Source organism: Anopheles stephensi, chromosome 3 (assembly GCF_013141755.1).
Source record: "Anopheles stephensi strain Indian chromosome 3, UCI_ANSTEP_V1.0, whole genome shotgun sequence".
NCBI classification, from domain to species: Eukaryota; Metazoa; Arthropoda; class Insecta; order Diptera; family Culicidae; genus Anopheles; species Anopheles stephensi.
Window position 1 is genome coordinate 850,969 of NC_050203.1, and position 11,627 is coordinate 862,595.

The 11,627-nt window shown below is 48.9% G+C and overlaps 2 protein-coding genes across 2 annotated transcripts in view; one reads left to right on the top strand and one right to left on the bottom strand.

Moving 5' to 3' along the window:
* Positions 1-199: 199 nt before the first annotated feature.
* LOC118512120 (transmembrane channel-like protein 2) lies at positions 200-9,053 on the bottom strand. Its single transcript, XM_036056098.1, has 11 exons — positions 8,743-9,053; positions 5,172-5,500; positions 4,537-5,029; positions 4,143-4,468; positions 3,832-3,942; positions 3,576-3,767; positions 3,099-3,504; positions 2,699-2,723; positions 1,961-2,049; positions 1,791-1,895; positions 200-1,713 (listed from the first exon to the last, which is right to left on the bottom strand). The coding sequence occupies exons 1-11, from the start codon at positions 8,857-8,859 to the stop codon at positions 424-426; spliced, it is 3,483 nt and encodes a 1,160-aa protein (XP_035911991.1). The 5' UTR covers positions 8,860-9,053; the 3' UTR covers positions 200-423.
* Positions 4,233-11,627, top strand: part of LOC118512048 (CLIP-associating protein) — a 98,773-nt gene continuing 91,378 nt past the window's right edge. The window contains exon 1 of the mRNA XM_036055884.1: positions 4,233-4,423. The gene's annotated coding sequence lies outside the window, so the exon portion shown is untranslated. The remainder of the gene's footprint in view (positions 4,424-11,627) is intronic.

The window sequence follows — 11,627 nt, forward strand, 5'->3', positions numbered from 1 at the left end:
ACCAGCTGATTTCGCGGCAACTGTCATCGATCGGCTCCCAAGCAACATTTTCATCGGGTGAGTTTGACAGTTTGCTTGTGCTCGCGGAGCAGGGAATGACGATAAATAAACACAACACTCAGTACTAAGTGAAAGTTTGTGCAGTTTCTTTCCATTAATTTAGCTACAAAATATCACACGAAACGCGTCTGTACGTCGGTTTATCGTAAAACGGTTAAAAACGTCCAACATCCAATATATTATGCGTTAAAGTTCTGAAAATTGCCTAACGACATCTAAATCTTTCAAGTTCCCTAAAGTTACAACAGTAAATACACATCAAAAAGTAGTGCACAGTGAGATCACACGGATGCTTGTTTGTTTGTTTCACATACGGCGTACGGACTAGGTAAGTAAAGGCTCAAAATGTACCGATGTACCACTTTAGCTGGCCGCAGACCGTTTGGCGGCTTTATACGACGAATGGTCCCGTCTGCGATCGACCGTCAACTCTTTGGTGCTCGAGGCAGCAGGATCGTTTGGATCCTCTAGGTCCGAATCGATGATGCACTCATCGCTCGATGTTTTGCTGATCGTAATGACGGGAATCTTTTCGATCCAGTCGGCCGTTTTATCTGCCATCTTTTCCGTCGCCAGTTTGTTATGCATACGGCGTCGTTCGGCTTGTGCCGCCATTCGGAACCGTTCCGCTGTGGACGGGCGTGTTCTTTCGAACTTTTTTCGACCGCTTTCTGTACCGTTTGCTGTTTCCTCTTCGCCGGCGTGACGGTGCATGTGCTCCACCGAACGACGATCGAAACGAAAAACATCGGTGTCGCCAGCGTCTTTCGCCGCTTCCTTGGGCTTCGGTTTCACTGGTACGGAGGGACGATTCTTTTCATTGACCGTGCCAATAACGGGTGGTGAGATCGGAAGCGGTGATTCGGCAATAGAATTCTGTTCCCCTGCACCGGATGGTTCCACATCCGTACCGAGCGGCCCTTCCTTCTGCAGTGCTTTCTTCATCATGCGCTGCAACAGTTCCTTGCGCTTGGAGCTAGAGTTCTCCGAGTCGGTTGCATTGTCCGTTGTAGACTGAAGGCGTAGCTGGGTAGAATCAAGCACCTTATGCCAGGAGCTCGAAAGACCATTGATTCCGGCCATTCCAGTACCGGGCGCTTGTTGCTGAGTGCTTGAGGCAATTTTAAACATTTTTCTGCGCTCTTCGGTCCGTTCTTTGCGCAGCTGTAGCTTGAGATCTTGGTTCGCTTCACGCAACGAGCCGGTGAGGGAGATTAGGTAGTAAATAATCAGAATGAGTAGAACGAGCAGAGGAATGATCGCGGCCGGTGACACAATGTACTTGGTGATCATCTCCGGTATGATCTGCTCGGTGGCATTCGTGAGAAGGTGATAGATGCGGTTCGAGTTGGAGAACGGTCCACAGTGCCATGAGGGCTCCAGGAACACGATGGCGTAGCTTACGGGAAGCACACAAAGGAAGAGCATGGTGAGTAGCAGTGCGAAGTAGAAGTTGTTCGAACGAGAGGCTCGAAACACGACCTCGTGTGGAACATTGCAGGTCAGAACGGTCCAGGAACGGAGATACAGTATGATCACCAGCTTAGCAATGTTCAAAACGGCTAGGCCGGGCGAAAAGAACATACCCATCCATACCATTCCCTGGTTATTGACGAGATGCAGAATATTTTCCGCTATTTTAAAGTCTCCATACTGAAACGAAAAACAACAACAGTTGAAAGAGTTAATGCGAACACAAATAAGCAAAGTTTTGATGAAAGGATGCAAACTTTGGGAAACTTCTTCTCCAAATCCCAGCACCAGCAACTGTTCATGAACCGTACGAAGAGAGCTCGCAGGAAGTCCAAAATAAGTGTTGAAATAATGGTCACAAGCTGGAAAGGTAAATTGGTAAACAATTCGTAAGCATACCGCAGCTGAAACGCTACTAAGCACTTACTAAATCCATAACGGTTAACTTCGCCAACTCCTGCCCAAACATCGTCTCCCAGCAGAGTGAACGAATGTCCGCATTTCTATACTTGCTGTCTTGGCCTTCCGGGTGCTGTAGGCTGCCCGGTAGACATACCCAACGAAAGCACGGATTTGGTGTTTCAGTAGTAGACAAGGCTTCATCTTCACTGCTGCTGCTGTCTGTTTGTAGCGTTTCCTTTGGAACGATTGAAGTCTCGGGAGAGGTCACAAAGATATCCTCACCCGTTCCGTAAAACTGACGAGTCGTACCGGCACTATCATACTGCACAGTTGGTTGAGAGTTAAACGCTGTAGTTGAATCCTCCTCACTATTCTTATCCATTGCTAGCTCTGTTGTCAGGCTCGTCATCACGTATAGTCGTGTATTCCTCACTCGACACCGTGCTTTGGAAGAGTTCCGTTGTGGATTCTGGCACCTTTTCAGTAGTGGATGGAGTCGGCACGCCATTAGCTTCTTCCGATGTTATGAATTGATTCAATCGGTACTCTTCTTCTTCGTCGTAAGAGTAATAAGAGGCGAGAAAATCATCGTACCTGCCAGTGACATAACCGTGAAGCTCAGTATACGTCATCGTTTGGAAGTCCTCTGTGCTGACGGTAGGAACAGCGGTGCTTGGAGCAGTTGTAAAATTATCCGCAACATCCATATCATTCTCAGTGAAGGTAGTCTCGTTGTGAGTGAAAGCATCGTAAACAGCTTCACGCTTATTGATCGGAACTCCCTCGAGCTTATCGTTTGGTAGTAGTCGCGCCCGATACTCCAAATAATAGTCCATGTCTTCCTCGTCGTAATCGTATCCATCGTAAGGTGATCGGTATCCTCGCAATGTGGTCGGATTGAAGTTGGTCGTCATCATCTCACTCGATGCCACGGCCGTAGTGGGACTGGATTGTTCCGGAATGGTTGTGGTGGACATGCTCGTCAGCAGCAGTGTGGTCAACAGGGTGGCCGTACTTGTGGCTTCCGTGCAGTTGAAAGGCACCCGAAAACAGTTACTTCCATTTGCCAACAAAGTGCCCGGTCCAACACTACTTCGATTGAAATCGGCCAACAGTTCCAACAGAAACGATCGTTCCGGATGTAGCTCACCGGGTGGCGTAACGTTCCATCTGGCACCCGCTTCTGGCAGAAAGCAGGAAGAAGCGGACGAAGTAAAGTTAACGGGTTTCATTCTCCGTAGTTCTCCGGTCATGTGTGCAATCTTGTCAAACAGAGCGAATATCAAGGAGTACAGATTCAACATGTTTAGAACCATAATCCGGGCAAGTTGTATGCGAAGCTGCTTCCGGGGGTGATAATACTCGATGATGCCGAGGGCCTCGAATATCATCGGGAAAAAGAACGAGATGAGCGACATGACGACAGTGATTTCGTTCCGTCTCCACCACGAATCGGACTCCTTGATGTCCATCGAACGTTTCACAACCAGTATGACCTCGTAGGCGGATATCACTAGCAGGCCTAGTATGAGAAAGTTTACCAATATCCTTAGCATAATGATCTTCCAGCTGGAAATGTAAGGAGCGTCTATTAGAACTACACAATTACAATGGGACGTTGTTGCCGCGCTGCTACTTACTTCCGTGTATCCTTCTTCTTTTCGGCTTCCTCTAGCAGCGCCTCCTTGAAGCCAAGTATGATGGAGGCCATTCTGTTCTGGGCCGTCTCCATATGGCCAATCATGTAGTCCCAGCCGGTAAACAGCTTCCAAGAAAATACGTACTCATCGTCTTTGGAGGACAGTTTGGACATACGAGAGTTTTCAGCCATCCTAGAAGGAAGATTAGACGGTGCTTGTCAGACATTCTCACGCTTGTGCAGAACAAATTGCGTACTTTTTCAACGTCGCCACAAAGCTGTAAATGTATACGACCAATCCGGTGAAGAAGTAAGCCAAGGGAAGATTATAACCCCATGCAATCGCGCCAGAGAAGGTGGAGTAGTAGCTGAAAAGGAAAGAAGATGCCGTTGAGTGTCGAAGGGTTCCTTGCTTTCCTCAGTATTGAAGTCTCTTTTTCGTGAATGAAAATAACTTTCTGCCTGCATGTGTACATACGAAAGCAATTCTCACCGTCTAATTTCTCTCCCTCTCTCTCTCTCTCTCTCTCTCTCTCTCTCTCTCTCTCTCTCTCTCCACTTTGCTTACCCATAGAACAGTGGTGAATACTTGAGATGACCCTCAAACTCCCAGATCGTGCTAAAGTTTCGTGTTAATGCTAGCTCCTGTCGGGACATCGTCTTTCGGATGTCGCATTTGGCCTTTTCCGGGTCGACGTAAATCTCCTCCGGTACCATAATGAACACGACCAGCAGCACCGAGATGACGATGTTCACCGAAAACAGCCACCGAAGAAAGGTGAAGTACGAGGCGACGACGGAACCAAAGTGTGACTCAATTTCCTTGATGCGTGATTCCCAAGGAATCAGGTAGGTGGCCAAATTTGCAAGCTCACGGAGCAGTTGTTGCCATTTCTGTCAAGTGAAGATGCAAGTCAAGTTGATGTACAGTCAGGTGAAACTGGGTGTGAAGTGGAGCTTACCGTGGTCAGAAAGATGTTAAACTGAGCCAGCAGGCTGCGTGCCGTACGGGAGGTAAAGTGTTCCTGCAAGGCTCCCTCGTGTCGTGTGATGTAGCTTTTTGCCTGCTGTACAAGGCGAAGCTTCCGCTTCATGCTTATTGGCTGTAGTTTGACCGTCTGCAGTACCTCCTTATGCAGCCGGATCGTGTCGAACAGCTTGTCCTGCCTTCCGGCCGATTCATCTCGTCCAATCGAATGGTCATCGCCGGGCAGAGTGATGCCCGTCTCGCCCGAGCTCGTGGTATAGACGCTCGAGCGACGCCGTCCATCGGCCATCGGTTCCGATCCAAGTCCCATCATCTGACTAGCCGGGCTTGAGGTACGTCGATGATGTCCTGCTTTGTAACCGCCGCGCTTTTTCTTAACACTTGCTTTCCGTTGAATGATTGCATTAATACTGGCGGAATAGTCCTCATCGTCGTCCGACTCACAGCGAACGCCCGAACCTGATTCACTGTAGTCGTCGTGTTACCGGCCGTATGCCGTAGGGGTTGGGAAAAGCAAAAAAAAAAAAAACGAACAAAATCGAGAACACAAGATGAACGATTAAGATATGTCAGTTAGCGCGTTACCGACGGTGACGTTATCAAACCAACCCGCCAAAGAACGTGCCTCCCGCGACGTCCGGTGATTTCATAACGCTTCCGGTCGTGCCGGTCGTAGCGAACGCTTTCACTGGGTGCTTGGTGCGCTGTTCCAACGTGGTGGACACCTTTGCCGGCGGGCCTTCGTTTCCGACAGCTGAAGCACGCTCCGCACCGGCGCGGCCATCGTGCGACGGCGGAACACTAATGACTTCCGGATGTTGCTCCGTGCTCAAATCACTGGCATCTGCGTTCTCGGGCAGATCGTCGGGTGAATGTCCCACCGGTGGGAATGCCCACGTGACCGACAGCTGGGGCGACACGGATGAAGGGGGTGAGAGCTAACAAGGGAGGAGGTAGAACAGAGCGCTCAGACAATGTTTCCAGCCAGTAAGAACAAACACTACATCCGACTGTATCCTGGGACGACCTTGTCGCGTCTTTCTTGAGGAGTTGCAAGCGTTTCCTTCCAAGCGACAGCGACTAAGCACCAAACATTCCAAGAATAACTGCAATTAAGCCCACCTTAGCGTAGCGTTTGCGTCGGTATAAATAGCAAAGCACAACGTAACAGACACAACACCACTCGACTTGACGTTTCCCCGGTATAAAATAATCGCGCACAATGTTGTACTTCCGATCGATCGAACGCAACTATCGAGGCCGATAATCGACGATGGCAAAGGCGACGTCTACGTCATTCCACACCCATGTTGCAGAGTTGATTTTAAAGTGCCATACGCTATGTCTCTCTCGTCCTTCCAGCTGAGAACGGGATGAACGATAGCTTTCCCTCGCACGTGTGTGCCCGAACGCAGAAGAATAAAGAATAAAAGGGATAACGAAGCATTCCGGATGCGGCCAGAGTGGAGAAAGCGCGCCTGGAAGTATGCAACGCGGTTCGCTCGTAACAGCATGTTACATCGAATGATAATTGATTATGGCTGGCACCATTAATAATCGCTCTCATTACGTTACACGGAAGACCTTCGGTGCTAGCAGAACTCCGGGCCGTATCTGAGGCCGTTCATGCGTGCCACCGGCAGTCCAACGAATTAAAGACGGCAAGACAGTGCCGATAAGGTGGATCGAGCGAATGGTTGGAATTTACGTACGTACGGGACTGCCAACGTCCCAGTGACGCATCGTGAACGTGTCTACAATGCAGAATGGATCCTTGCTTCTTGGTCCCGATTGCTTCGTGGTGCCTTCAAGCTTCGTGTCGTTGGGCAAGGTTTCATCAATTAGTTCCTCCTCGCCTTTGGATCACCTCCTCGCGCTGTTCACGCGACTTTCTGCTGACTGGATACGAACCACGGCGAAAGTGGGAAAACTCCCGACCCACCCGAAATGTGTTCCGAAGTGTCATCGTTTGTGCGTTTGTGTGCGGGATTCGCGGGCCTTTGCCACCCGCTAGCAAAGGGGTGCTGTGGTCGGGGTTCGACGCTCACAACAGCTTGCTCATTTGTCTGCTCACTGTCGGGATGCCCAAAAATGTTTCCGCCGAACAAAGAGCGAGGCCGGGCTGGGCCGGGTACCGAATGTCATTAGCGTGTCTTAGAGTCCTGAGCGGTGTGGCTCGTGCAGGAGTGAAGACTATTTCCATTCATGCGATACGGAAACACGGAACAGGAATTTCCCAGGTTTTTTTTTGCTCTTGTCGGTGGTGGTCTTGTCTTCCTCTTTTTTGTGTATGCTTTATCTGAGAGGGTGTGTAAAGGCGTGTAATGGTTACAAGGCCATAAAAGCGACTGAATACTATCGGGGTGGTAAATTCGACTTGGTGAGGGCGGGTGGCTTTTCCACCGTGTTTTTTTTGGTTTTTTGGTTCTTTTGTTGTTTTAGGGCAACGTGGCAATTTGTTTTTTAGCGATGAAAAAGCATGTCTTTTTTGGGAACTGGTTTTTGGGACACCCGCTGTCGACAGTGAGGATTGAAATTTACGACAAATATTTGGGGTAGAGTTGAAATTACATTTAAAACGCTTCCGGTAAGTTTTGAATGTCCGTCGCAAATCTTTTAAATTGCTTCATTAGGCTTGGAAATTGAATTTTTCCATTGAAGTGGAATCGGGAGAAAAATTGCATCATATTTTAGCTTGATAGTACGCAAAGAAGAACGTGGAACTAGTTGTGCTAAAAAGGAAACTTAGGAAAGGGCGTAAAATAGAACTTATTTTTGAATGAACAAACTCTTTAGAGCTTAAGTTGTTAAGATCCTGCTAGGAACACTAGCCAACTACACTTCTCTGAAGCTTTTCACGGCAAGGAATGGTAGCACTTCGCAGAACTCACTTAAAACAATTTTTTAATGTAAGAACCAACATAACCCAATCACACGCACACACACACACACACACTCACTACTTAATTGCAAACCGCGCGATTGTTTTAAGGCCCATGCGGTTTTAAGTCCGCTCCGGCAGGAACTCCGCTCCGTTGGAAGGATTAATCGCAACTGGATCGCGCGAGATGTCCGTCCAGCGTAGAAAAAGGAACGGGTTCGGCAAATACCACAGAAGAAGAATCGCGCTCTAAAAAAAGTAACCCACTCCAACCGCACTCTCCGAACCCTCTTGGGTTGCGGCCAACAAAACATACCAACGGGGCGTGTGACGTAGGTATGTGTTTTTATTATTTCAGCCTTTTGCTGCGCGCCCTTTCTTGAAGGACCCTCTCGAAGGCACCGTGTCTGGGCCTGTGTTTTGTCTTCTCTCACTTCCATTTCTGTCCGTTTTCACCCGGGAATTGTGCACGGGCAGGCAGCAAAAGGCAGCTCGTTTAAGGATGTACCACCTGCTGCTGTTACTGGCTTCTTTCTCTCGGTGTGTGTGTGTGTGTGTGTGGCGTTTCGTGGAAATTACCGCGTGCTGATAGTAATCGAAGGTGGTGGCATCTCGTTTTCCGCTTCTTCGGAAAAAAGGGAACCGCGTTTTTACCACTTTTCACCCGTCGGGCCCACATCATCGTTTAATGTGGTGAAAACGGGGTGGTGTTTTTATTGCTTACTACGCTAAATTAATTTACCAGGGTGGTGCAGGCCGAACCGGGGGATCTGTTCTATGTTTTCTACTCTCTATTTCTTTTGTTGCTTGCTGTTTTTTAGAAGATGGGTTCAACGAACAACGGGCAACGGATACACAGTGGGAACGGCATTCCAGTTAAAGAAGAGCTAACTACCACGCCACGCCACAATGCCTTAAGCTATCTGGCTTCTCAAGTTTTCCAGTGATGTTTAAGCCTTTCATGCCTTTTGGCAACAGGCAAACGGCAATAGGCTGATTTTAGATAACGCTCGATGGCACACGGTCACGCCAGTAAATGATGCGCGGCACCGATTATCGTCCGCCACGAATCACGTTTTGTTGCTTTGCCAATTCTTCACGCGCGCCGATCGTCAATCGTTAGCGAATGCCGACGTAATTATGCTCGAACAATAGTGGCCCAACCTAACACCCGGGTGCATTAGTGTGCTATTGTGTTTGGCTTAATTTTTGTGCTGATTCCATCCGATTTGCTGCACGCTCGCGAGTCAACGTACGCAGCCAGTTTGTAGGGCGTGAGGTACCAGGCGTCTCCATTACCTCTTCGCCGAGCTGTAGCAACGAACTGCCGGACGATTCTCGACGACGCACACTGTCCAGTTTCAATATTCCCGAGGGTTTCTTGCGGATACGCTTCGGTGCACTGGTATCGCCCATTCTGCCGGAGGGTCACGCCCGACGCTCACACACTCACTCAAAATCTAAACCAAAAATCGTGTTCCTCGTGCTCGAGCACGAGCGATAAAACCACGTTAACTGTCACACGTTCGAATCCGGAATGAACCTGTGCTGACTGCCGCCGCCACGGTACAGGTGTTACTGCCGAAACGCGAAGCGGGTTACACATACGAATGCCGACCGACCGCCTCGTCGCTTACCAACACCCGCAATAGGGGTTGATACAATAAATATTTACAATTCATGTCTCTGAATCAGACACTGGGTGGCACCTGTGCACGAGCGTGTCCTCGCATCACCTTCATCCTCGCTCCCCCTTCCCATCATCGTGGTATCATCATCCACGAAACCACACCTCGCACAGGTCACACAAGCCCCAACCACTCTCAGCGCGTCGTAGCCTACTTTTTACGCGCTGCGTTGGCTGTCACCGCCACCGGTTGCTTCGATGTGATGTGACGACGGTCCTCGCGTCGCCCTCCACGCCGGGTGTAATTGCACGCAAGCAGACAACGTGGAGAGCTGACGACGCGACCTGACGACCTGTCAAATGAAATGGCTTCAAACTCGAAATCCAAAGCGACTACAAATTGGACCCTCCCAGGGGGACCCGGCTGCCGTACGGTTCGTGCAAAAGGTGTGCAAAATCCCCCCCGAGGGTTACAAAGAGAGTGCTTTCAGCTGCTGCGCCTGAAATTATACCTTCCGCATAGCAAGGAGTGCATGGAGCGTCACGAGCAACTGGGCGTCTCCATCGACCAGCAGAAGGGAAGCGTACGAAAGCACGCGTAGGAGTGGATTTGCAACTTTTTCCACTTGCAAGACACGATAAAAGCTGCCCCGATCCCCCGTGGCGAGCGACCAGTTAATTTCGCTCAAGCACGAGTCCATCCCAGCCAATCAAGTCGTTTTGCAGGACATTGATAGATTACCCTCTTGTAAAGGATGGACAAGGGTGAGTTGAATCGGGGTTTTCGAGGGGTTCGATACCGAACCGGACCCTCGAGGGCTACACCACCATTCACGTCGGTCGGTGAGTTCATCGCTCACAACAACCACGGGAAGCCAGGCCGTTTGTGCCATGTTTTCGCGTCGCCATTTCATCATCGTCCGGGCCGGTACCCATGGGTCATGCACGGTACGCCGGTGGCGAAATTTATGATGTGTGACTGTGCATGCAAAAGTTTGTCCGCGGAGAATTTTCGCACCCGGGCACTGATTGGATTACAATGAATTGATTGAGGTGTGCAGCCGAACAGACGTTCGGAAATTGGTGGGACACAACAGCCGGAGAGAAAAAACAGAAAATACGGAAGATAAACGGGTTTTTTCGTCCTTGATCGAACGCGTTACTGAAATCAATTGGCAGCTAGGAAGGGGGAGTGAAAAAAGGTGAAAAACGATGAACAATAGATTGGATTTAACTTTTTCTTTTATGGCTTACCGAGTGAGGGATGCGAAGGCAGCAGAAAGCTTCGGTAATCCTAAAGAGTGATAGAGCCGCGCTCGGAAGACACACAGGCACAACTCAAACTCAAAGTCTGCTTTTTTCCCCTTTCTGCTGCCGGTTGCTACATCGCATTACTTACCTATAAATAAAGGGAAGCCAACCGGGCTTGTCATAGGTAAAGTGGCTCGAAGCACCGCTCTTTTTTTTCTGCGCGCTGCCCTACACCACCCCCAAAAGTCATCATTCATCGCGATTGTTTCCATTAGCGGGAAAGAAATAGCTTTTCGAAGCATTTCTTTTGTCCTTGATTCCCTTGCTTTCAGATACATAAACCCTGAAGGGAAAGAGAATAGGCAGAGTAAAAGAGAGAGGGACAGAGAGACAATGAGAAAGAGCCATGCAGTAAAGGCAGATCATTTCCTGTAGTCTAACCCCCCGTGCGATGGAAAGATGTTGGCCATCAATCATGTCACGAGAGACACATTGGACTCTTGATGGCCTCTTCAAAAAAGGCGCAAGCCAGGTCGCTACTCCCGGCGGCTCTAGGTAATACCGCTGGAAGGAAGAACGATGTGAAGCCAGAGCAGATCCCAGGTCCCTAGATCCTGGCAGAGCATACACCTTCAGCGAGCGACGAGGCCGCATCAGCATGCCCCGCTGCTTATCATAATGGTCGACCGTGGCGCCATTAGTGAGGCTCATTAAAATATAGAAAAATCCTACGATAATGCGGGGCACGAGTGATATATATATATACACATTCACCGGTTAAAGGAATCTCGAAAGAAAGGAACGATTTGCTTCCTTCCTGGGGGTATTTTTTTGTTTCTGCACAGGGAAAATGTTTAATATAATTATGCTGTGTTTTTTTTTATTATTCTCTACTATCTTTTCCATAAATTTCTCCACTAGAGGTGAAGCAGCACAGGGAAGCTTACAAGCGAAAAGTGTGGAGAGCGGTTCGGTTGGGGATGATGGAAAACGATGGAAAATTAAACTACTTACGAGCTAAACGATGTGTGAAGAGAAAGAAGCACACACTCGGATGTGAAGCGAGTTATGGTGAAGAAAGTGAAGGAGAAATAATCGCCTTATAAGCCGCGATTCTTCTTTACACACATACGACAGATGTTGGCTGTTGGTGTGCTTGACGAGATGAAAACGAAAACAAAGATGGGAATCGCTGTCTCATTAATACATTAACAATTTTGTTCGGCCAGTTCAGTCTTCAGGAGTGACGATAAATTCGCTAATTTATGGATACATATAAGAGAGAAAGATAGAGAGAACGATATAG